This window comes from Culex pipiens, chromosome 3 (genome assembly GCF_016801865.2).
Source record: "Culex pipiens pallens isolate TS chromosome 3, TS_CPP_V2, whole genome shotgun sequence".
NCBI classification, from domain to species: Eukaryota; Metazoa; Arthropoda; class Insecta; order Diptera; family Culicidae; genus Culex; species Culex pipiens.
Window position 1 is genome coordinate 109,542,611 of NC_068939.1, and position 25,336 is coordinate 109,567,946.

At 39.5% G+C, this 25,336-nt stretch overlaps 2 protein-coding genes across 12 annotated transcripts in view; one reads left to right on the forward strand and one right to left on the reverse strand.

Annotated features, from left to right (window-relative positions):
• Nucleotides 1-10,437, forward strand: part of LOC120423431 (MICAL-like protein 1) — a 48,060-nt gene extending 37,623 nt beyond the window's left edge. For all 6 annotated transcript variants that reach the window (XM_039587237.2, XM_039587236.2, XM_039587238.2 and 3 more), the window contains 5 exons: nucleotides 91-2,468; nucleotides 9,125-9,260; nucleotides 9,329-9,400; nucleotides 9,455-9,631; nucleotides 9,761-10,437. In XM_039587237.2, the coding sequence (XP_039443171.1) occupies nucleotides 91-2,468; nucleotides 9,125-9,260; nucleotides 9,329-9,400; nucleotides 9,455-9,631; nucleotides 9,761-9,841 (2,844 nt within the window). In that variant the 3' untranslated portion in view covers nucleotides 9,842-10,437. The remainder of the gene's footprint in view (nucleotides 1-90; nucleotides 2,469-9,124; nucleotides 9,261-9,328; nucleotides 9,401-9,454; nucleotides 9,632-9,760) is intronic.
• Nucleotides 10,438-10,924: 487 nt separating this feature from the next.
• The window catches only part of LOC120423443 (uncharacterized), a 57,629-nt gene continuing 43,217 nt past the window's right edge, over nucleotides 10,925-25,336 (reverse strand). For 5 of the 6 annotated variants that reach the window (XR_005606241.2, XR_008212455.1, XR_005606240.2 and 2 more), the window contains 5 exons: nucleotides 16,620-16,811; nucleotides 16,019-16,092; nucleotides 15,703-15,915; nucleotides 15,422-15,623; nucleotides 15,216-15,356 (listed from right to left, as the gene is read on the reverse strand). Coding sequence is in view for 1 of the 6 variants with exons in the window: in XM_052710140.1 (XP_052566100.1) it covers nucleotides 14,878-15,356; nucleotides 15,675-15,915; nucleotides 16,019-16,092; nucleotides 16,620-16,811 (986 nt within the window). In the remaining 5 variants the exon portion in view is untranslated. Of the gene's footprint in view, nucleotides 15,357-15,421; nucleotides 15,624-15,674; nucleotides 15,916-16,018; nucleotides 16,093-16,619; nucleotides 16,812-25,336 lie in introns of all 6 variants that reach the window. The other variant, XM_052710140.1, reaches the window with a different exon arrangement.

The following is a 25,336-nucleotide window of genomic DNA, read 5'->3' on the forward strand; positions in this document are numbered from 1 at the left end:
ATGCATGTTCAAAATTTCCTAGCATGTACTCCCCCTCATCATCCTTATGTAAATTTCCGACCATCCTAACCCAACCCCCTCTCGTCCCAGATGGCAAACTCTGCAACGGGTTTCGTGGGAGTGCCCAAGCGTGAGCCCTGTCGCAAGTGTGGCAATCCGGTGTTTTTCGCCGAACGCATCAGCTTCGAGCAGAAGCTGTACCACCGGTCCTGTCTGAAGTGTGCCCGCTGCAACGCTCAGCTCACGCTGGGCAGCTTCTACGAGACGGAAACCGACGGCGAGTACTGCTGCGAAACGTGTCCAGACGAGGAGATTCAGCTTAGCCAAAGGCGACGATCGTCCGCCGGTGGGTCTGCCGATTCAACGCCGGCCGCGGTGGTCACCAATGGTTCGCGATCGGAAGGAGCGCGTGTCAACCGAAGTAGCAGCAAGCTGCTGGATCGGATATCGTTCTTCGAGTCGGCACCGCTCAGCGATGAGGAGAAAACATCAAACCTGGTGAGGAGGGCTAAGATCAGCAGTTTTCTGAAGGATACGCTGGAGTCCTCTGGAGACGGCTTGGAGAACGGACACTCGATCGAGGTTAACGAAACGAGCAAGCTTGCGGAACCGATAGAGAGTGAAGAGGATTCGTCGTCGGACGATGAACCGCCAGAGCCACCAGCAACGGCACCTCCAGAGCTGACCGTCTCCAAGGAACTGGAACTCGCTGAGCCTATCACAAAAGAAGAGGAAGCTCTCAAAGAGAGTACGGAAACGCCGGAACCTGTTGCCATTGAAGAATCGGTCGAGGTCAAGCCTGAAATCACGGTCAATACAAACGGTGAAACGGAAGAATCTCATAAAGATCTTGAGCCGAGTCGACGGAGTTCCAGCACAAGCGAGCAAGTCGAGGTTGTTGCAGAAGTGCAGCAGGAAGAAAAGGAAGTCGAGAAAGCTGAAGACGATCAAGTTACGGATGTTATCGACCCAGTTGTGGATGTGGAACCAGCGCAAGTTGAAGAAGTAAAGGCTTCGGAAGTATCCGATGAGACTGTTGCTGGAAAATCAGCAGAGGAAGTGCCTGAAGTTGTGGAAACGGTTGAGGAGCAGCCAACGATTAGTGTTAGTGAAAAAGTGCCTAAGCATGATACCGAAGTGCGATCTGATGTTCCTGTTGCACCCGTGCCTACGACTGCCGTAACGGAACCAGAAGACCAGAAACAAGATGTTGATTCCACTAAGACAAAAGAACTGTATCCGACAGATTTGAATCCATTTGGAGAAGACTCGGAAGGAGAACAGCAAACTACAAGCATCACAAGCATCAAACCAGTTCCTTCAACGCGAAGGGTCAGCACAAATCCGTTTGGCAGTGACGAAGAAGAAGAGACATCGTTACCGGTTGCGGTGAAACCACCGAGACCACCACCTCCAAAGCTCAAAACAGCCGTGCCAGCAAATCCATTTGACGATGAAGACGATGAGCCGGAGCGCGAAATCGTCCCGGTCATCGTCAAGCCATCACCACGCCGAACACCGGTCCCAACACCGCGTAAACAGCACAATCACAACGATTCAATCAGTTCCATGGAGACTTCGTTGATGTCCAGCCAATTCGGCGGATCAAGCATTTCGCTGGCCTCGTCCATGGAGAGTGGTCCTTCGAATGCGACCATAAGCCGGCGTAAAAAGTCCAGGGCACCGGACATTCCGTTAGCAGCATCAGCTCTCGCGAAGGTCTCAACGGAGAACTTGGCCGGTAGTACGTCAACAACACCCCGCAAGAAGCGACTGGCACCACCACCACCACCACCACCAGCCATCTCATCCACTCCGAAACAACCCGACTCAAAGTCCACGCAACGTCTCATAGCTCTCGATGCCAGCTTGATCAACAACGACGAAGACGACATCCCCCAGACGGAACCCCTCGGAAAACCTCCAGCCAGCGATGACTCGGTGGTCTACCGAAGGACCATCGTCCCCCTAAAGGTCGACGATGACAGTCTGGAGTCCGGCACAACCCCAGCCGTCACCAGCGAGCGCCAGTGGGAGAAGATGAAGGACAACAAGGAGGCCCAGAACCGCAACCGGCAGTCGCAAACCTCGCCGACCAGCTCGCAGAACAACGACTCGTACAACAGCTTCATCTCGAACAAGTCCCAGCAGGGCAAGTGGAAACGGCGCAAGGGTCCGGCCCCGGCGCTACCCGTTCCCCTGCCCGAGCGCAAGGCCATCAAAATGCTTCCGCTGAAGGAGATCCGCCAGGAGATGGACATTATCGAAACGCAACAGCAGGGTCTCGAGAAGCAGGGCGTCATCCTGGAGCAGATGATCCGCGAGCGGTGCGAGGGGGTGGGCCCGGAGATGGACATCACCGGCATACAGACCAACTCGAAGGAGGTCGAGGATCTGATCATGCAGCTGTTCGAGCTGGTCAACGAGAAGAACGAGCTGTTTCGGCGGCAGGCGGAGCTGATGTATCTGTGAGTATTGAAGAATTTGTTTTTAATTATTATCTCAGTTTTTAGATTTTGTTTACTTTTTACAAAATCATCCACTGTCCTTGCAAAATTTAGAATCGGATATTCGACTCATCGAACATTTTTCTATTTTTGAACAAGATCGTCCTTCAAGATCCAATCCAATTTGCACCATTCTGTTGTGTGGAAGTTGTAACATACAACCGAATTATTCCAGTTTTAGTGGAGAAAATAGTTCGATTCTAGGTCCGATGTCAAATGTAATATTTTTGCCCCAAAAGACGAGTACATTAATAAAAAAACGTCTAGTTTTTAAAGGACCTATACTGCCGTTCTACGCATAATTGTCCCATGTTCAAAAAAGAGCATCTGAGAAAAACGCGTTTGAAATTTTTCGATCGATTTCTGTGTTTCTACGCATAATTGTCCCGTGGGTCCCTATTCACCCTATATGTCCCTAATTGCCCCAGTTAGTAGTTTATCACTCTTACTTGTGATCCTCTTGCTATAAAATAGGTAAACATGACATAATGCTTCGTAAAACTATTGATTCCGGGGAAGAAAATACTTGGTGGGACAATTATGCGTAGAATTACAACGATGGGACAAACAGACTTGGTGTTGTTTTCAATGAGTCCACGAACAAAGTACTAAATTTAATGGGTTTTTCGAAAAGTATAAGTCAAAGTAAACTTAAAAATGTTAAAATGTCAGAATCGTCCAAAAATGGCATGGGACAATTATGCGTATAACGGCAGTATAAACATATGAAACACAATAGCTTATAGGACCTTTAAAAAAAACTCTAGAATATAGCGTCCATTTTCCCGGGGAACGGAAAGATTTTAACCAATTTCCCCGGAAATCCCGGGAAATTTTGAATTAATTGAAAATTGCTCTTATCTTGATTCTGAATCATATTTTGCATCAAAATTGAATAGCACAGCGAAAAAAAAATGGTAAAATTTTATAAGCTCGTACAATAAATCGAAAAATGATCTCAAGTATTTTTTGTTCAAAAGTATTTTTTCATCAAAGTGTTTGGACAGTAAGTAAAATGAATCCATACTCCACAATCTTAAAATTTCTTTAAAACTTGCCTCTGTGACCAATTTGAGAGAGTATGGTTTGACACATTAAGTTGAAACGAATAAAATCATTCAGAAATTATTTTTTTCATAACATATAACTTTTCTAAACCAAGTTATACTGATTTCAACAATACAAAGTACTTTTTCAATGATTTTTAATATTTTTTTTCCACTTGGTTTTCAGGTTTATAATTGACTTCTGTTGAACGTTTTTTTATAGAACCAAAACATGTTTTAAATTATACGATAAATTGTCATCATCATCCCACTACCACTCTTCGATTTTATTCATGTTGAACCTTGTTATACCTATTGTTGCACCAGTGCTCCATAATTCTTTTACTTTAAATTGAAATTTTTTGAACGAATTGAAGTAATTCTTCTTGTAAAAACCTATTTGAAATATTTAATGATACCAATTCAATTTACATCTAATTTGATCATGGCAAACAAAACGTAATTTATTCGTATTCTTTATTCTGTAAAAAGTTTACCTGTTGCGACGAATAAAAGAAGCTCTTTTGAGCAGACACCCTGTTTGTCTTGTGGATGTTGACGTGCTAAAAGCTATGTTTATTCGATTAAAATTAATTCGCAAGTCAATACAATTTACCTTACATTGGTCTTCTTCTTCTCCGTTGCTCACACTTGCTCACAATGCTTTTTCAGTATAGTGTCCTGTGATAGTAGATTTAAGGTTAGGTTAAGTACTAACACTATTTATAAGTTAAATTATTTGCATGAGCATGTCACTAACCCTAAATCGTCACGATTCCCAAGCTGTATCTCACTGCACTGACTTTTGGATAAGCTTTAAAAACCATTATCCGATGCCGAACGATCTACCTCGATCGTCGCACAAGGTAATTAAAGTTTATCCCCATCGCGCGCAATTCCTTCTCCAGCCGTAGTTTGTTTTGTTTTTGTTCCTTTTTCTCGTCCAGCTTCGCTGAACTTGGCACCGACATACGTCGTAAATACCAATCGTGACATCTGTCAGCGCGCCACGCGTCGCGTGTTTTAACGCGCTGCTCCAACAGCGACGCTGCAATGGGCCGGCGCGATTCACCGTAACATTTCCCCGACCCGTGGGGAAGGTGTGGTATTCCCAGTTCTTCCTCACCTGCTAACACGTACGGTCGCGCCAAAGTCCTCTTAGACTTCCCCTGATCTCGATTCCTGAAAACCCCAAAACACGGTCCCATCCCCGACCCGTGTGAGGGTGTCCTGATGCGGTCTCCGGTTTCGTTTCCAGCGTTACACGCCGGCTTGGGTGGCAAGGTTGAAGATGCTTCATGAAAACTCCTCTCCTTACCGCTCCTCTCCAGTCCCGGGTGCAACAGCTGCTTCCTTACCGGCTCCGGCCGTCCTAATGCTGATCTTCCAGCCGCTTGATTACTGTGGCAGATGGCGCTGGTGCCACCGACGGTCACATCATGATCCTCTGTGTCGTCGTCCTGGGCCTTTTGCCCCGACGGACCTGACGGACAAGTTGTCACTAGTCCCGGTGAACATGTGGGATCCATCGACTTCAGTCCCGGCGAACCTGACAGACCTTTCGACCTTCTTCCCTCTAAACCTGCCGAGAATGATGACGCTTGTCTCGGTGTGTCGGACAGACAATTCACCGACTTTGACGAACAGAGATCTGGTGCAGAACTTCCTCCTTCTCGAACCAACGCGTCCTCCAACTCTTCATCCCGTTCTCGGAAAGTCTCCGCCAAAAAAGCAAGCTTGATCTTAATCTTGGCCCGCTGAATATCAGCATCGCGAGGTGACTTCTCCTGCCCATGCCAGATCTGTGGTTCCCGACGTACCCGCTCCGATGGTTGATCCACTCGGAACCGACGGGCCTCAAGATTCCCCAGTCTCGAGCGAGCCCTCCGCGTCCATGCGCCGGAGGTGGATGATGTCCCACTTGTGCGACGACTGCTTCTTCCTCTGGTGAAACTTCTGGGACGGTTGTTGGCATTGTTGGCGGAAGAAAGAACGATCCAGAGCAGCGTTTATGCCGACGATACTCTCTCGTTCTCGGTGACCACAGCTACCGATCTGCTCCATATCCGGCCAAAAGCATAGCTGGCAGTGTGAACCGACTTCCTCTTGATTCATGGCGACCACAATCTTTTAGAATGTTGCGACGAATAAAAGAAGCTCTTTTGAGCAGACACCCTGTTTGTCTTGTGGATGTTGACGTGCTAAAAGCTATGTTTATTCGATTAAAATTAATTCGCAAGTCAATACAATTTACCTTACATTGGTCTTCTTCTTCTCCGTTGCTCACACTTGCTCACAATGCTTTTTCAGTATAGTGTCCTGTGATAGTAGATTTAAGGTTAGGTTAAGTACTAACACTATTTATAAGTTAAATTATTTGCATGAGCATGTCACTAAATCGTCATGATTCCCAAGCTGTATCTCACTGCACTGACTTTTGGATAAGCTTTAAAAACCATTATCCGATGCCGAACGATCTACCTCGATCGTCGCACAAGGTAATTAAAGTTTATCCCCATCGCGCGCAATTCCTTCTCCAGCCGTAGTTTGTTTTGTTTTTGTTCCTTTTTCTCGTCCAGCTTCGCTGAACTTGGCACCGACATACGTCGTAAATACCAATCGTGACATCTGTCAGCGCGCCACGCGTCGCGTGTTTTATTGTGGTTTTTGAAATAAATCGAAATAACAGCGCGAGTGTTTTTCATCTCGCGAAGCAATTTTCTGTTGTTTCTTTTCTGAGTGTACCTCAAATGTCACACGCGAAACCAAAACAAAATTTCGCCGCGGCACCAAACTGAAATGTCGCCAGTTGAGCTGCGACAAGACTTGCGCCGCGTCTTACACGGAGCATGGAATCGATCACGAAAATCTACCGGAAATCGTTCTGTGAGCGTGGATTCGATCATCCGGATGGACCATTTCATGATGTCTAGCTTGGAGAGGACAATTACGGCGCTTTTGATTTTCAAATTGGTGGCTGGGTCTTCCTATTTTGACTCTATAGAGCTTATTCAATCGACACCCGCAACATCCCGCATCGGCAAAACTCTCCCACAACGAACCGGATTGAGGTCCCTCGACAATGAGGCCACTTATTTTTGTTTTATTCAGACGGAAATCCAACGGTAATCAGCAACTTAACCAAGACTTTTTCCACAGAGTAATCCAGAGCGAGCAGTCCGAACAAAAGTCATTCAAATGTTTGGCTCCGTTACGGGTTTACCCTTTGGAATCATAGCAGCTTGTGGCGTTATGTTTTGAGCGTTACCAGCCTGGTCAAGAAAAAATTTCATCATAGTAAACTCAGGGTTTTTCTAATTGACTTTGTTTTGACAAGTGCAAAGCTTTGAATGGTTGTTGGAAATGTGTGTTCTTTTTTTTCAAAATTTATTAAAAAAAATCAATTTTGAACTAGGAGAAAAATCTTAATCTTTGTTTGCAGTTTTCCGAATAATCAAATACTTTGAATTGGATGTAGAGAAGAAGAATGCTGTCGGTGTTTGGGCCTACCTGGAGTCACTTCGTTAGCTCAAATTAATGGACGATGAATTAATTAATAGCTGAGTCTCGAATGCTCGTAGATCAATTTCGGTCTTGTTGTGACAAAAAATTTCAATTGGAATTACAAAAATACACAAGAAAAACAATACATTTCTCTTAAGCATTGTATTCAGTCGTCACTTACGTCAATAAAACTGACAATGTTTCTATTCACAGAAATTAGGAAAGTTAGACAAGATGAAAATTATAAATTTATAAAAAAAAATCTTTAACACAACAAAACGTAATGTACCTCCAAAATTAATTGTGTCAACACATCCATATCTTTGTTGTTCCCTTGACGTTGTTCGCCAAAAAATGCTGAAATTAATTAACGAGCCTTTCAGTCATAAACGCTGTTTCGGCTCGGCAAGAAACTATCAAGTAAACCCTCGAGTAAACCCCAGTATTTGCCGATTCTGATAATAAGCCACGCAAAATTGCAACACAGCGTTCGGTCACAAGTAGAAAATTCGACTTCAATCGGTTGGTGCACCGTAACAGGTAAGAGCACTTCCAGCAAAATAATCTCACACTTTATTGTAAAGAGAGTTTTCAGGTAAATCTTTTCGACGTTCTTTTTCATTTCGTTCCAAATTATCAATTTATTCAATCCAATATTTAGGAGTCTTCAGAGAATAACTTTGTTGATATTTGGAATGTGAATTTTTTTGACAACTTTCCAATATCATCTAGCCGACTAGATCGCTGTGAAAAAAATGTAACGCATTGAACGTCAGTTGGCTCATAGGGTTACGACAAGCGAAATTTTGCTGAAGGGGCGATGTACCACGATGTACCGCGTAACGCAACCATAAATTAAATGCCAGTGCTCCCTCTGGATTACTCTGTGCTTTTTCCCTTCTGCGTCTTTTCCTGAAGCTGGAAACTGACTGAACTTCATAAATTACCCCAAATGAAACAGTTCTAGTGGTAGTAGAACTAAAAACCAAGATATTAAACAATTATTTAATCTAAAGCGTTCCATTTCCTTGGCAGATCAAAAAAAAAACAGCCACGTTTATCTCATCATCCAAAGCCGTCAAAACAAAAAAGCAAACACACTGATTCAAAATCACCTAAACATGCTTGACAGATATTTCGCGACAGAAAATCGTCGCGAGAGTTAAACTTGCTCAATTCGGTTTAGTGCCGCGGCGACAATAACGCGCTGCTCCAACAGTGACGCTGCAATGGGCCGGCGCGATTCACCGTAACATTACCTGAATTGTAAAAGTTTATTTTCAATAAGCAAGGTCTATTTCCAGTTGCTTCAGAAACTAATGTCAGAAATAAATCTTGATATTAAATTAAGTTTCTTCATTTTTTCTAGAGCATTTAAAAAAAATCATCAAAAAAATTAAGAAAATGTATAAATACTTCCGCTTGAATTTCGGGAATTCCCGGGAAATTTTTAAATTTCCCGGGAAACGAGAAATATTTTTTTACGGGAAATCCCAGGAATTTTTTTCCCGAGACGGGAAATTGGACGCTCTACTCTAAAAGTATTTTTGCTACTTTTTTTGCTGGAGTTGCTATGAACGTAGCCATTGATTATTTTCAGTTCGGTTCAATAGGCTTTTCAAAACTGAAAAAGAGTCATGCTCTAACAGTTACAGTCATGCAAGTTTTTTTTTACAAATGTGTATACAGAGTGTATTCGCTAATTTGAATGGAACTGAGCGAATCCTAATTCGCTTATTGGGGTTTAAAATGTCAACATTAGTTTGACAACTGGTTTTGACATTTGAGTTCTTTTGGATTCGAATAAGTTAGAATCAGCGAGCATTCGAATTAGCAGACATTTGAAGTAGCTAAATTCGAATTAACGAATCAGCTATGTAGAGTGATGCCGATTTCAGTCTTCAGTTCAGTTATTTCGCCTTTAGTTCTCTGAGATCCTCTCGAATGGGACATATTATTTACACAAATGCCCTGTAAACTTTTTTTCCGTTGATATAACGGCACAATATTTGGATTACTTATTGTTTCGAAAAGAAAATTTCTAAAATTTTCGTTACTCCAAAACAGGCGCCGCCAGCACCGTTTGGAGCAAGAGCAGGCCGATTTGGAGTACGAGATCCGACTGCTGATGGCCCAACCGGAGCGCAACAAAACCGACTCCGACAAGGAGAAGGAGGAAGCCCTGATTGCACGTTTGGTTGAGGTAGGCCCGCACATGAGCATTCCTGGTCACATTCCAGACTGCTAATTGTCTTGCTCGGTTTGTTTCAGATTGTCCAGATGCGTAACGAGGTGGTCGACTGTCTGGAGATGGACCGGCTGCGGGAAGCGGAAGAAGATATGGTAAGGTGTGACAGTATTTTTTCGGATTTGCCCCTAACCCTTTCTTCCGCGCAGAGCATCAAGCAAAGCATCGAAGAGCGGGCAGCCAACCAGCAGAGGCACGGCAAGAAGGACTCCGACACGGAAAAGTCTGCGACGGGCGATTCGACGATGAAATTGTCGAAAAAGGAGAAGAAAAAACTAAAAGAAGCCAAGAAGTTGGTCAAGTCCAAGAAAATCGATTCGGAAAAGGTAAGAAAAAGGCTTTTTCTACCCCAAGCAAAAAAAAACTCCGACATTCGATTATTGAAATGGGATTTATCAAAAGCTCGTTTGGCACATCATGATCTTATCTTTTTCCTCTTCTTTTTTCTTGGGCAGGATGCTGATGACACCGAGAGCAGCACCAAAGAGAAGAAGAAGAAAAAGAAGTTCTTTGCCGACTTTTTACACCACAAGTGAGATCGCTCGATGGCTTCAGTTTGGAGGATATATGTAGCTTTTTTTGGAATCACACATACGACGAAAGACATAGTAGGCTTAGCTTGCGAGAGGACTGAAATTCAATTATTTACCGAAAATCACCAAGTTATCGAAATTGAGAATTTTGATCTAGATGGTACTTAGGAACACACAGAAGGCCCTCCAGGAGCCCAGCTTCACCACAGAAACACGCAAAATGGTTCCACATTCCAGTTACTGTTAAATCTATTCAAAGTTTACAAAGAGAAAGAAGAAGAAGACAACACTAAGCAGAGATGTATGTAGTTAATTATCTGTGTAATCATTATATCATTTGTGTCTTTCGTTTCATCCATGTTTCAGTTTAATTTTGTTTAAGTTTCTTTTTGTGTCTTTTGTGATCGTCCCTTTTGTCATATTTCAGAAAGCATTTATTTAGATAACGCAAAAATGTACACCGATGTAAAAAAAATGACGTGTCTAAGTTTGAATAAGGTTTCTTCACACATTTTTTTTATAATTTGCGACAATGCAGATTTTTTTCTGTTCAATATGTGAATATATCAGCAATAGAGTAGACGCGTATATGAAGCTTATGAACTGCGTTTTATTTTTTACTTGGGAAGATGACATTACTTTACCTCTATATCTCGGGGTACTTTCCATTCGATTCGACCATTGGATTGAGATTCCAACTGCCAACCAGCGACTCCACCGAAGCGAATTACGTCAATTAAACCATGAATAAAAGTGTTGTTGAATTTCGGACAAAAAATGTAACACCCATTTCATTTCTAGCCATTTAGACGATATATTTATTTTGATCGTTTCTTTTTGTGATATCCAGACACAATCCACTATAGTTTTATATTGGTTCAACATTGCTTTTGAATCTGATTCGTTCTAGAATTGGACTACATTTAGAAATTTGATTTCCGTTCCTACACGTATAAAAAATAATCTATTGTTCGTTTGTTTTGCCTACCTCTCGCAATAAGTAACTCCACTCCGCATCACAGCGATGCAAACCCGTCGCACTACAAGACTAAAACCGCTATCGTTTCTAGTAGGATTAGCGGATCCCGCCAAACAGAGCCAACAATTCCGTTTTGTCTAAATCCCCCTTTCCCGTAGCATTCCCGTACAGTCAGTAATAATTGTTTACACCTAAAAACTATACAACAATGTTCGCTACAAACACGTGTTTGTTTTTTTTGTTTCTTTCATTTTTCATTCATTTTCAGTAACAGGAAGTTCAACGTTAGAATTGGATGTAGTTTATTTAGTTGTTTTTTTTCTGGTTTGCCTTTATTAGTAGGATACCGTATTTGTAGTTGTTCACTCAATTCAAAGTTTGTTTTACTAAATCTATTGCATTGCAAATGTGTTTGGCAAATCCGGCGTGCCAGTTCAGACAAATTACAAATTCTTTCCTCCACCTAAATCCGCATTCGATGCAGCATCATTGTTTCAACAAAGTTTAGATCTAATAGTAGACACTTACGGTACTTTTTGTTTTGTTTTGCTCTCTTTGAGTTACGTCTATCATCGTTGATTTATTTGTTTAGTTTTATTCACTTGTTTGTTTCCGCCTTAAAACTGGGCCCGTACTTAATATAACACCAGAAAGGATATCAGGTGCAATTATCCGATAAGATTTGCCTAGTGGACGCGCTTCACGAACGAATTGAAGTAAATTTACGATACGATGTCGATGGGCACATCTAGTGTAGGAATCTTGACGAATGAATAGCTTGAAATCAATAATTGTTGTCGGGTTGCAGGAAGCAACCCGAGTTAGGAATTTCTCACTGTTGCTAAACAATGTGTGTTTAAATTAGCTAATACACTGCACTGTTGCGAGACGATCAAAGTAGAAATTTGCACTGCCCAAAAGGCTATAAAACGTGTACATTACATCTATATAAATATATAATGTTAACCAAAAGTTTCCAAGTACACCGGCAACAATCACAATCTAGAATTGTTTTATCTAAATCTGCTTACTACAGTTGACAAATATAATAGATATATTTCGATTTATCTTTGTAACGTCGTATTGTTGGCAAAACATTTACTTCATATGTACTTTAATTTCGTCGGGTCCCACGTAAAGGATATTTTGTTTTGAACATGTCAGATAATAGGGGTATTATTTACACGGTTTAATAGCTTTTTGTGAGATACATTTAGGTTTATTTGATCGTACACTAAAATCCTGTTAGTTTGATAACAGGGTCGTTGTCTGACTCGCTAACACATAAACATTTTCAAAGTGTCAGATTACCACATTTTAGTCTCATTTTGTAAAATCCAAATCGTTTCAAACCAACGGGATTTTATTGTACAATCAACTATCGAAAACAGTTTTCAAACTCTTTTTTACTCAACTTTTGACCGGTATTTTGACTAGTGTTATAAAACATCGTTAAATAGAAATCCTCTCTGAATTGAAATATTTGAAAAGGCACACAACAACTTTGGATGTAAAACAAGTTGTTATCTCTTAACAATTGGTTTAGTTTTTGTTTAAGCAATTAAGTTAGGACGTAAAACTTTTCACAAAACAATTATTGGAATTTAAAATAAAACTAAACAAAATGCTCTAGCACATCACCAATGGTGATTCACCATTATAAATCATGAAGACAAAAAAAAAACAGAACAATGCTGTGAAATTGTGTTTTGAACATGTTTTTGAAACTGTTTCACAACATGATTTCGTAAAAAAAGGCTCCATAAAATTTTCAACATGGAACTACTTAACCGATTTGGCTCAAAATTGGCACAGGTGCTTAATTTTGCCAAAGAAATCGAGCTTAGCGTGTCCCAAAAATTCATTCATTTTTTGCTACCCTACTGCACCACCATTTCATAAATAAGTAGATAATGCAAACTTCGAATTTTAGTTAAATTTCACTCAGATCTGTGTGAATTTCAATTTTAGTTGAAATCTTAGAGAAATTCAGTCAAATAGGACAGTTGGCCCATTTGTTCACTGTTATTTTGAACAATTTCAGTTTTGGTATGGAAAAGCGAAATGAAAAATTTGTGCTCATATTTTAAAGGTGGTTAATAGGGTTCCCAGAAAAATGACCCCTTGCTCCTCAAGCGAAAAACGGGTTTTTGGAATATTTTAAGCATCTGTTCAAATTTTGAGCAAAATTGGTTGAGATTAACCCATTGATACCCTAGCCTAAAGTTGGTGAAAAAAATGTTTTTCGTGCAAAAATGACTTTTTTAAATCGCTAATAACTTTTCAGGATCTAGTTTTACAGCTTTGGTATGTTCTTCAAAGTTGTAGAGCATTAACTTTCCAATGAAAATCTCACTTTTGGGAATACAGTGGACTCTCTGGCTGTCGATCTTCTCGATATCAATATTGCTCCAGCTGTCAATATTTTTTTCACTCCCTTCAAATAGATTGATAACCCCCGCTCTCGACGGTCCCTTCAATATCGACAACGAGAGAGTCCACTGTGTTTGGATGGTAGTAGCGTACCGTACAAACCAAGCCGTAAGAAAATTGGGTTTTCCATACAATTTTTCGATTTTTTCCATACAAACTTCACCTTCGAGTATCAATGGGTAAATGTTGACCGATTTTGCTCATATTTGGCCCAGCGACCTAAAATAGCTCAAGGAACTATAATCAGCTTGTGGAGCGAGGTTTTGAGAAAAAGTCCCATATTCTGGGCACCTTAGTGGTCAACCAAAAACAATCGTTCGCATGAAGCGTTAAATTAGTCGAATCGGGACTAAAGTCAGAATAGTGACAGCAGTATCAATAGCATTTCAAAGATTGAAATTTGGTGATCAATTTATAAATGGTCTTGTGCTGTCTTTTTTTTTAATGGGTGCAATAAAATAATTTCAATTATTTTTTTATTGCCTCCGTTTAAAACAGACTCAGCACAAGACAGTTTGTAAATCGATTACCAAATTAGTTGACCAAAAAATAACTCTTAAATAATTCTTGAGTTTTTTTTAAGGCCCAATAAGCTATTATCTTCCATATGTTTATAGGACCTATTAAAAAAAACTCTTGAATGGTTCCGAGCTTCCACATGTGACCCAAAATCATTTTTTTTTTTAACACTAGGATTATTAATTTGAATTACTTTTTTCCTCCAAATTGGACCACCTCCTCTTTTTTGGGTTCACAACAAAAGTTGTGGAAAATTTGAAATTTGAAACTACAAATTCACAGTATCAAAAAGTCGCACAGTGAAATATAAATAATTTAAAATTATTTAAACTCATAATTTAATGATGTCAAATAACTGCAGAGTAGGGTGCCCAGAAAAAATTACCCCCTGCTCCACAAGCGGAAAACGATTTGTTGGGTTATTTTAAGCATCTGTGCAAATTTTGAGCGAAATTGGTTGAGATTAACCCATTGAAACCCGAGCCTGAAGTTGGTGAAAAAAATGATTTTCATACAAAAAATACATTTTTAAATTGCTTATAACTTTTCAGGATCGAATTTTACAGCTTTGGTATGTTCTACAAAGTTGTAGAGCATTATATTTCCAATGAGAATCTCACTTTTGGGAATATTTGGATGGAAGTAGCGCACCGTGTAGGCCAAACCGAAAGAAAATTGTGTTTTCCATACATTTTTTCGATTTTTCCCATACAAACTTCACCATCGAGTATCAATGGGTAAATGTTGACCGATTTTGCTCATATTTGTCCCAAAGTCCTGAAATAGCTCAAGGAACAATATTCAGCTTGTGGAGCTAGGTTTTGAGAAAAAGTCCCATATTCTGGGCACCCTACTGCAGAGTGATAACCGCATGTTAAAGTGTTTACCAAATGAGTTTTCTGAACGAACCATGTGGTCAAACATAACGCATCCGGTCAACTTTGTATCCTACAACTACGGCTAACAAAACGGCTTGGGGGTAAAGTCTCACCTAAACATAGTTATAAACGGCTACTTCCGGTCGACACACCTTTCTCAGTAAAGTTTTACGTTCAGTTTAAAGCTACAGGTTGCAAATAGTTCCAAGTTTCAGCAAGGGGAGAAGTCTTCAGTAGGTCAGGCCCTGCTTGGAGACGGTGTACCATGCCTTGACCTTGACCAGAGTGGGAAGTTCCGACACTGGCATCGGCATCGGTGGGGGTGGATGGCAGTTAAGGGTACCGGCGGCGGCCAGCGGGGTGATGGTGGCGATTCCTCCGGTCATCATCTGCGGGGGGAACTCGGCATATCCGGACGCGGGGTAGGTTCTTCTGGGTGCGCCTTGAAGCGCCACCGATTGCTGTTGATACGTATCGAAGGGAATGTGGTAGTGCTTGAGCTGTTGCTGGTGGTGGTGATGATGATGGGACCGGATGCTGCCCGGCTTCTGCTTGGCCCTGCCATTCATCAGGATGGATTGCTTACGATTGCTTGAACGGGTAGACTTGCTCGCCGGATTGCTGTTGGCTGACGTTTGTGATTTTGGAACGCTGGCAGTCTTGTGGATCTCCCCTGTCCTTGGTCCGTTGGTTGTGTTCGATTTATACACTGCAACAAAAAAGCCCGCGGCAATAAATTACAATTGGAGCCTATTAATTTCAAACAATATTTACTATCAGTGTGCTGACTCAAACTCTCGGTGGTATCAGCAAACTTTCCTTGACTCGCTACATACGCCGGAAGCGAATGCAATTTCTCCAAAGGTCATATGGTGGAATCGAACACTCCCATCGAGTCCGAGATGAGCTGGTCCTTTTGGCAGCAGTCCAGAAATTCCTCTATCGTTATCACACCATCGCGATTGATATCCATTTTCTGAAATAATAGCGCAAAAATGGCTCAACAATAAAAAAATGCCAATTTAACCACGCCCTCCCTCCCGACGACAACCCACCTCAAAGATCTGCTCCACCTTGGTCTTGATCTGGGCCTCGTCCGAGCCGCCGTCCTCGCGGTCCCCCATCAGCAGGTAGATGGCCGTCACGATGTCAGTCATTTCCTCTCGGGTTATTTTGCCATCGTGATTGATGTCGTAAAGCGAGAACGTCCAGCACAGCTTCTCCTCCAGCGTACCCCGGGACAGTATCGACAGGCCCTGGACAAAGTTCTGGACAAACGGGGGTGAACAATTGGAGGTGGGCATTCAATTAGAGTTTATTCGACTTTTAGTTAAGGATTCGATGTGCAATTTTGCTCTGTGGAGAGCTTACCTCAAAGCTTAGAATCCCTGTATGGTCCTTATCTAATGTGTTGAACACGTAGTGGGCGTAAAGGTTTGTGTTAGCTGTGAAAGTAGAGTTTACATTACAAATTTCTCTTCACGGAAAGTATTCAAGATTCGCGCAACTTTAAATTTGAGAAAAAAAAAACTCAAGTATAGCTAATAATAGAACAAAAAGCTGCCAATATTTTCTCATTACCAATCGCAGCATATAGCCCATCCCAGTAAAGACATCTCTATCAAGAAATTTTCGACATTGAAATACGAGCTGTGTGTAGGAGTTGCAAAATCCCTTCGAGGCGAAAGCAAACACGTAAATTTTTCAAACGTCAAGCCACCAGGGACCAATTCGATGCGAATCTTTGCAATCTTTCAATCTGTGCACACCCCATTTTTCTTCGACTCCCCACAGGAAACCAAAAAAAAATCGACCACCCCACAGCACGTGGCCAGTACTTCTTCATTGCATCAGAGAGCCTTAATCCTAGCCAGGAGGCGATTTCTGTTCAACGTTTTGGGAGGCTCATGCCAAAATCTATATGTCTAAATCTAGCCCCCTCAACATCTACAATGAAGCGAAAAATACTCACCACCCTGGGGGAAGAACTGGGCGTAGATAAACTTGAACGTTTCCTCTCGGATGATGCCGGCCGGACACTCCGCCTTGAAGCCCCGGTAGATCCGTTTGATCTCGGCCTCGGTGAACCGCGTCGCTGCGCACAGGGCCGCGATGGACTCCGGGCGGTACTTGGGCGGGGACGCGATCTCCTCGAGCTCGCAATCTAGATATGTAGACGTAAATAACAAGGAACCACATTAATACAATCCGGGAGGGAAGCGAGGAAGTAATTTTTGAAATTTATATTTGCTTTTTACGAGAGCAGCAAAAGACAGGATTTTAGATAAGGGCAAAAACAATCTGAAGATCAGCTAAAACGTACTCCAATCGTTTTGGATATGAATAAGCAATCTAAAAATAGATTACAGAATTTTTATTGACGTTTTCAAAACACAGTTTTTTGAATTCATATTATGTATTATGTTATTTCTGATATTTAAAAAATTGGAATACGAGACTTTATTACAGAGAAACCTCTTTTTACGCGGTGGCGTTACGCTTTTTGTTTCGTAGATTTCTCTTAAACCATACAATTTTTTGCAAGCTTCAAAAAGCGTTTTGTAAATTTGAACAAAACCTACAAATTGCTTTTAAAACATTGTAAAAATGTTGCGTCGTTTAAGGGGTTACATACACGTAGAAAATCAAAAATTTCATATTTCAGAAAATTCAATAAATCCACTTAAAAGATGATTTTCAATCACTGCTGAAAGTTTCATGAAGATATTTCATGATTAAATTGAGTAAGAGACGATTTATGTTCAAAAATTTTCTGTCGAACTTTGTGAGCGTTTTTCTCTGAACACCGAGTTGATTTACGGGTGCCACGATATCTCGAGATCGGATGGACCAAATTGGCTGAAATTTGAGATGAAGACTTGCAAGACATATCCCGTGTGCATGACGGAGCCCGATTTCAAAATTTTACTTTTAAAAAAAATGCAAAAATCTAAAACTGGTGATTTTTTATATGAAAAACATAAACATATTTTTATCTTTTTTTCAAACAAAATTTTTGAAAATCGGGCTTCGTTATGCACACAGGACCAGTTTAACGAGGCTTCACCAAAATTTTGAGCCGATTTGGCCAAAGCAGTGTGGAGATAACCGTTTTTTGAAACTGCTAACCTCAAATGGTTATATCTCGGCAATGATACAACCAAATATCTTCAAATTTATTTTGATAATAGTTGAAAATATATATTTTAATCCCCTCAAAAGAGATTTAAAAAAAGTTTTAGAGTGTGCCCAAACCAACTTCTTACATTTTTGTCGATTTACATGTATGTAACCCCTCAAGTGAAATCGACAAATTTGAAAAACGTAACGCATCGCGTAAAAAGAGGTTTCACTGAACTGAAATGGCTTAAACAACATTAACAAATTTCTTAAAAGTTTTGTGTTTTAAATTGAAAATCAAATTAATATTGATGAGAAAAAAATGATGTTTTTTTCATATGACAGACCATTGATCGTTGCTTCATTAGAGGACTCAATATCGTCCAATTACCTATAACACTGTGTTCAGCATGTTTATTCTCTAAATTGTTTCAAGAAGCTTTGTGGGAATTTTAAAATAAAAACTTTTCTCAAAGATGTTTAATTCCTTTCGGATTAATCCGTCCTACGCAAGGTAAAGTTGGCGCAAGTTAAATTCGTGGTAATTTTCTAAACAAATTTTCTGTGTGATTTATTACAGTTTGATTGTCAAATACAAATGTCCTGCACCAAACAAGCAATTGGATAAAAATCTTAATGTTTTCGGTACCCTCTGCTTTACTCGCCATTACTTTTTTTCCTCCTTCAAATTCGCCCCCGGTTAAATTGAATTTGAATTTTTCAACAACTTTACGACCAAGAGAAGGAGGGGACGAAAGTTAGACACAACACATTTGGGATTAGGTTTTCAGCTTCGATATCCTAATGCCACAAAAGGTTGAGCAAATTTCCAGTACCTTTTGTGGAAAATGCCCACCCTCCAGATAGCCAGGCGCGGGGATGAGGGCTGTTTCGCAAATCGAATAGGAAAATGAGCAGATTCTTATCGCACGCAGTGTGGTTTGGGTTTTTGGTGGGTACTCAAAAAATAGGTCGAGCCTTTCGCCAAAGAGGCCTAATGTCACGCCGGGTAATGGGTCTTATTTATGGGCGGAGGGTGTACAGGGCCATTATCGTTTCACTTAAATCACCAAATTCCGGAACGGTTTCAAGTACCCCCATGGAATTTCGCAAGCAGTTTGTTCGTAAACTCAGTTGTAGAGAAAATATGTCATACTTGCACGCAAACAAATTTTAAGAAAATAATTTTTGGTGCGCATATCCCGGGATTTGCTGCCCCAAGTAACATTTTAGGCTTTATCAAAGCTGTCACAACCGCTATAAAACCTATCAGCCAAAACCAACATTAAAACCCCTTAGTCGTAACAAACTCCCCAGAACCTTGATAAACCCAACTTAAAACCCAAAAGGACCTCCGCAAAAGGTTGTTACGGCCTATTTATAAAACCTACATAGGAGTTCAAGGCTTTACAACTGAATCCTAACAACATCCTCAAAGCTAAGGCTACGGCAACTGTACGGATTTTTTCCTTACCATACGGATTTTCGACCCTCTTCGCGGATTTTTAACAGGCCGGAATTTTTGTAGGGAATTTTTCGCATAATACGGATTTGTACGGAATAGGGGGTAGGCGTGGCTGAATGGTTACGCTGTTCGCTTTGTAAGTGGAAGGTTCTGGGTTCGATTCCCATCTACCCCTATCGAGAAATTATGGAAAGAAGGAATAATTCTGAACACTTGAATATGAACGAAAAATTCACGGATTTGTACGGAATTTTAACAACTTTTTAAACATTGAATTGCTTTTTTTTTATTTGGTCAACGCTTTTGTTAACTAGACATTTTTATTTTTATTTTACTGTGAGTTTGATTTAAAAAGGGAGCATTTCCGAGTTTCCTCAATTCAAACTTGATTATCAATAAGTCTAGAGTTTTTTCAAAGGTCCTATAAACTATTGTCTTTCATATGTTGATAGGACCTTTAAAAAAAAACTTCAAATTGTTCTTTTAGAAATTCCTTACTAAATATATTTATCCATTAAAAGATCCAAAGGCCATCTAAAACTTGTGAAAACCTTTGAACATATGAATTAACAAATCTAGAGTCTTTTTTAAAGGGCATATAAACTTTTGTGTTTCACATGTTATAGGACCTTTTCAATATTTTTTTTGGAAATGTGTTCGTGAAAACACTGAGAACAATATTATTCGTTAAAGCAAACTTGACATTTCGTAAACTTTTAAACTAAAAAAAATTAGGACCATAATGTTTTGATTCAAATCACGGTTTATTTTATGAATACTTTTAAACGTGCAAGTCATAAGCACTCTGATAGCATTTTGTGAAATTTGTTAGCTGTAAAAACGACACAGTTTCTCAAATTTCTCAAATTTATTTAATTTCATTTATATAAATAATTCCTTGCCAGTTTTTGTTATACCATGCTGTCATATCGTACGGATTTTTGCTCAGCAAGAGTTGGTAGCCTTACTCAAAGCCTTGATAAAACCTTTGTTAAAACCTAGTCAGGAGTTATGGAAAAATGACATTTCATACGTTTTCAAACGTCTTATGCCAAATAGGTTTTATTTTGGCAAAAATAAGTCTTCGTCTTGCCAAATGAAATTATGGAGATGGTTGTCAAAAATGGCGATGATAAATAATAGATATTAGAGGTAATCCAAATAATTTGAAAGCTTATCTCTCGAAATTGATGGCTCAAATTCAGCTGCAGTTGAAATTTTATTCATAAATGTAGGGGAGATAGAGCCAAAAAATTCAACTCGCTTCATCAAAAATCTATATTTTGTAATCATAGTGTTTAATGTTAAAAAATATTTTATTGCAATTCTTTAAAAAAAATGTTCAAAACATTTTTAAACATCTATCGCTACAATAATCATACCAGAAATTCAGCATAAATGTGTGTTTTAATCAAATTTAAATCAAATCTTTCAGTTTTCTATTTTTTCAACCAAGATGGCGGTCAATCAAATTCAATCAGAACACGCGTTTAGCGCCATATTTATGCACTGCTAATTGGCCGCGTTAAATGCTTTTTCAGGAGCTTATGGTTTTAAGTAAGCTTTTTGCATGCATTTTGCAATGGCACTTGACAGCTAAAACACCCTGGGTTTTAAAAAAGCATGCGATAAAACCGTTTGGCATGACATTGCCATTGGGTTTTTAAGACTCTCTTAAAACTTTCATAAAACCTTATTAAAAGCCATTTAGCTTTTATTGTCACAAGGTTTTATGTCCGAGGCATCAAACCTTGTTAGAACCTACTAATTAGCTCTTGCTTATTGGTTGCGGTGAATGCCTGAATAAAACTATAAAGCAATCAATATGCTATCATAAAACCTCAATTAAACTAGGTGGTGGCTAGTTGGTTTAAAAATGTTACTTGGGGGGACGGAATTCCCGAAGATTTTCCAAAACCGTGAATTTCCTGAAAAAAGTTCATATATTGATCTCAAAATGCAGATTTTATTGTGAAAACAGTGGATCAGTTCAATACTTAGTAATCGTAACATTTTTTTATTGGGCATTTGTCATTTATTATGCTTTGGAAAATTGTTGAAATTTAAGTGTAATTTTTTTTTGTAATTTTACATATTTTTAAGGGTTGGGGAGACGACTCGTACACCTGAACTGAGCTAACGACCTAACCTCTAAGCCAGGCCAACATTTACTTCCCCGGCCGATGGAAGGCGTGATCAGACAAATCTCGCCCCAAAATAACAAATACCGTCATTGGGTCTGGGAGGTGAGATTAGGTCATACAAAAATGCTGAAATTTGTATGACCCAAACTCACCCCCCAGAAAGTTGATTTTTCGAGATGTTATTTTTGGCCAAAAACGTACCTCAACTTTAGACAGCTGTCAGAATGAAAAGATTTGTTCAAGGAACGAGATTTTCATCTTAAAATGTCCCTTACACAACCCTTTAAACATAATTTAGTTTCATTGAGAAGAACCTGAGAAACGGTAAAATACGTAAAAAACACTTCGACACATTCTCACCCCTCAGACCTAATGTCACCCCCACTGAAGGTACTTTTGAATATTGTTTAAATAATATTTAAAACTTATTATTATTTTAAAGTTCAGTTCGAATCCCTTTTTTGTGACACTTTATCCTCTTCGTATTCTTTATGAGAATTGAGATTATGAGATTTTCCAATCCATCTTCATAAATTCAACTGAGTGTAGCATCTACCCGAGCAGACGGAAATAACTTGGGAAGGTCAGTTTTTGATATTGTGAGAAGATCGAAATATGTTATTGGGATGATCGGATTAGTTGTTAAAATAACAAAAATTAATAACAAAGATTTGTTCGAAGAATAACTTAAACTGTTATTATGTTGTTATTGCAATAACAAACCAATAACACAGAAGGAATCATGAAGGAATAACAAGATTTGTTATTTTGTGCGGAGAGGTGGAGCAGCATAATAACAAAAAATGTTATTGAACTGGTATGTCTCCATAACAAAAAAAGTTATTGTTTTGGTTTATTTGTAATTTGCAAATAAACCTGCAGTTGCCATAACTCCTCTGTACTAGTCAGGGCTGCAGAGTCGGGTACCTCCAAGCGACTTTGAATCCATACTTTGAAGACAACTCCGACTCTGGATGCAGGATATGACGTCAACGCCGACTTTAGCTCTGCAAAAATACCCGACTTCACAGATTCCGACTCCAAGTAAAAGTTGCTGAAAATTAGCTGAATCCGATGCAGTCTCCGAGGTCTCACTCCAGCTCGAACTTCAACGTCAGCTCCGACTTCCTGGCTCTGTGAAAATAATAACAGTTTTTGTTATTCACACTTCAAAAATTCTCAATAAATAAATCAATTCCGTTAGGGAATATAACAAAATTAAAAAAAAATTAACTCTCAAAAGTTAATTTTATCGGATTAATTTTAGCTTGAAACCCCATTTCATGGTGCAATAAATGACCCCGATGAAATTGGTCAAAATTATTTCATAGTTCTAGCCAATTTTAGTAAAATCCCTTAGGTAGTATATCAAATAATTTAAAAAAGTCAACTTTCAAAATTTCAACTTTTTAGAATAATTTTTGCTTAAGGACCCCATTTCATGGCCAAAATAATGACCCCGACGAAATTGGTCAAAATTATCCCATAGTTCTAGCCAATTTTAGCAAAGTCCCTTAGGGGGTATATCAAATAATTAAAAAAAAATCAACTTTCAAAATTTCAACTTTTTAGAATAATTTTAGCTTAAGGACCCCATTTCATGGCCAAAATAATGACCCCGACGAAATTGGTCAAAATTATCCCATAGTTCTAGCCAATTTTAGCAAAGTCCCTTAGGGGGTATATCAAACAATTAAAAAAATCAACTTTCAAAATTTCAACTTTTTAGAATAATTTTAGCTTAAGGACCCCATTTCATGGCCAAAATAATGACCCCGACGAAATTGGTCAAAATTATCCCATAGTTCTAGCCAATTTTAGCAAAGTCCCTTAGGGGGTATATCAAATAATTAAAAATATCAACTTTCAAAATTTCAACTTTTTAGAATAATTTTAGCTTAAGGACCCCATTTCATGGCCAAAATAATGACCCCGACGAAATTGGTCAAAATTATCCCATAGTTCTAGCCAATTTTAGCAAAGTCCCTTAGGGGGTATATCAAACAATTAAAAAAATCAGCTTCCAAAATTTCAACTTTTTAAAATAATTTTAGCTTAAGGACCCCATTTCATGGCCAAGATAATGACCCCGACGAAATTAGACAAAATTATTCCAAAGATCTAAACATATTTAACAAAAGAAAAAATAATAACAGATTGTGTTATGGACACTTAGAAACTTTTCCATTTGTGCGATTTATGGTAATTTTATTCCTAAGTCAGTATACCGAACGAATAACAAATTTTGTTATTAGGAGATTTTTTGAAATGTATAACATTTCCTCTTATTAGCGTGTTATTAAACATTTTCAATATAATATCACTTCAATACCAAATTTTGTTATTTTATCAGAAACTGTTATTATTTGTTCTTCTTTATGTTGAACTTCAGGATAAAATAATAACACTTTTTGTTATTTTAACAGAATTTGTTATTGAAATATTATTGATTTTGTTATTACCGTCTGCCCGGGTAGAGCGAAATTTGATTTGGGACATCAGCCTGAGAACCTGCAGGTGTTTTCCGGGGGATGGTAGCGCACACCTGGTTCAACTTTTCGCACTTTTTGTGGGGTTCATTTTGGCCAACATTTGGCAACATCCCAGAACCCTAGCTGGGGCGTGGATTATTTTGCCACGGTTCGAAAATTTATGCTCTGATGACAACGGTAATAAAGTTTTCCGGTGCCGTGGGAATTTGAGTTTAATTTGATGGCCACGTGCACCAGTTGCGGGTGTCTCGCAAAGCTGTAAACATGCCAGGAGATGGCCAGGTCCTGTTGGGTGTTTGTCTTTGGAGAAAAACTCCCGAGGGGAGCACATTGGCCGTTTGCGGTCGCTCGTGGCCACCGTTGCTCTCATTTTTACGACCCGCGGATGTTTACGCGTGTGTGTGAGAAACGCGGAATAATGGTCCTTCCGTTATCCTTGAAACATGACGCTGATGCTGCATAAAACTGATCATCATCATCGTTGGCTGGAAAATTTCGGTCCGCCCGAACAGATGGCGGTATGATAACATTCAAGCTTGAATTGACTTGCAAAAATGAAGCCATTCATGCAAATTTAATTATTCGACAAACACGCCCACGCACTCCCCGGGTTGAAAGTGGGAGCCACTTTTGCGTTGAATCTCATCATGATTCGATAGTACAACAACAACAACGATGTGATTAAATAACAGTTGCGAGGAGACAGTCAAAATTTCATCAATTGCAGAGGCCATTGTTTAAGCTTGTCGGCTCGATAATCTGATTTAGTTTTGGCAAATTGGCGAGCTTTTGTGCAATCAGCCATTTTCAACTCTAATCAAGTGTATAAAAGATAATAACTTGTGATATTTTTGGATTACCAGTTATTATCTTATTTTGTCGTGTTCCACTTATACGCATTTGATTTTAAAGGAAAAGAGGTGAAAGCTTGTCAATCATGTTCTATCCTGTGCTTCAAGAAAATACTCTATCAGATTTTATTTTTCAGAAAGGCAGAGTGTATCAAAAACCGATTATTCAGTCACCTAACCATTTGTCTCCACTCAATCGCCTGTCCACTTCCTCATTGACGAAAAGCCGGCTCGAGGAGCAAAGCAGCAACTTCTCAAAATATTGACGTATTCTTTTCAGGCTGAGTCACGAATTGGATAAATATAAATCAATCTTGTGGCGCTTCATTGCTGGCCCTTCTCAAGTCTTTGCTCGATAGATAAACAAACAAACAAACAAGCGAGAACTCAGAACGGAACAGCCCAAGTTGTCAGATGCCAAACATCTTAATATTGTAGATGACGACGGAAACAAGTGTGTGGAAGCGGATATTGATTATTGGTTTAGCAGCGTACAGGGAAGTATACTTTCGAAATTGTAAATAAATGCTTCTATTCTACAGTGGTAACGATCCTCAAATAAAGTAAAGTTTAATTTTCCGAAATACTGTGCAGTTTGTTAATTATGCTTCGGAAGT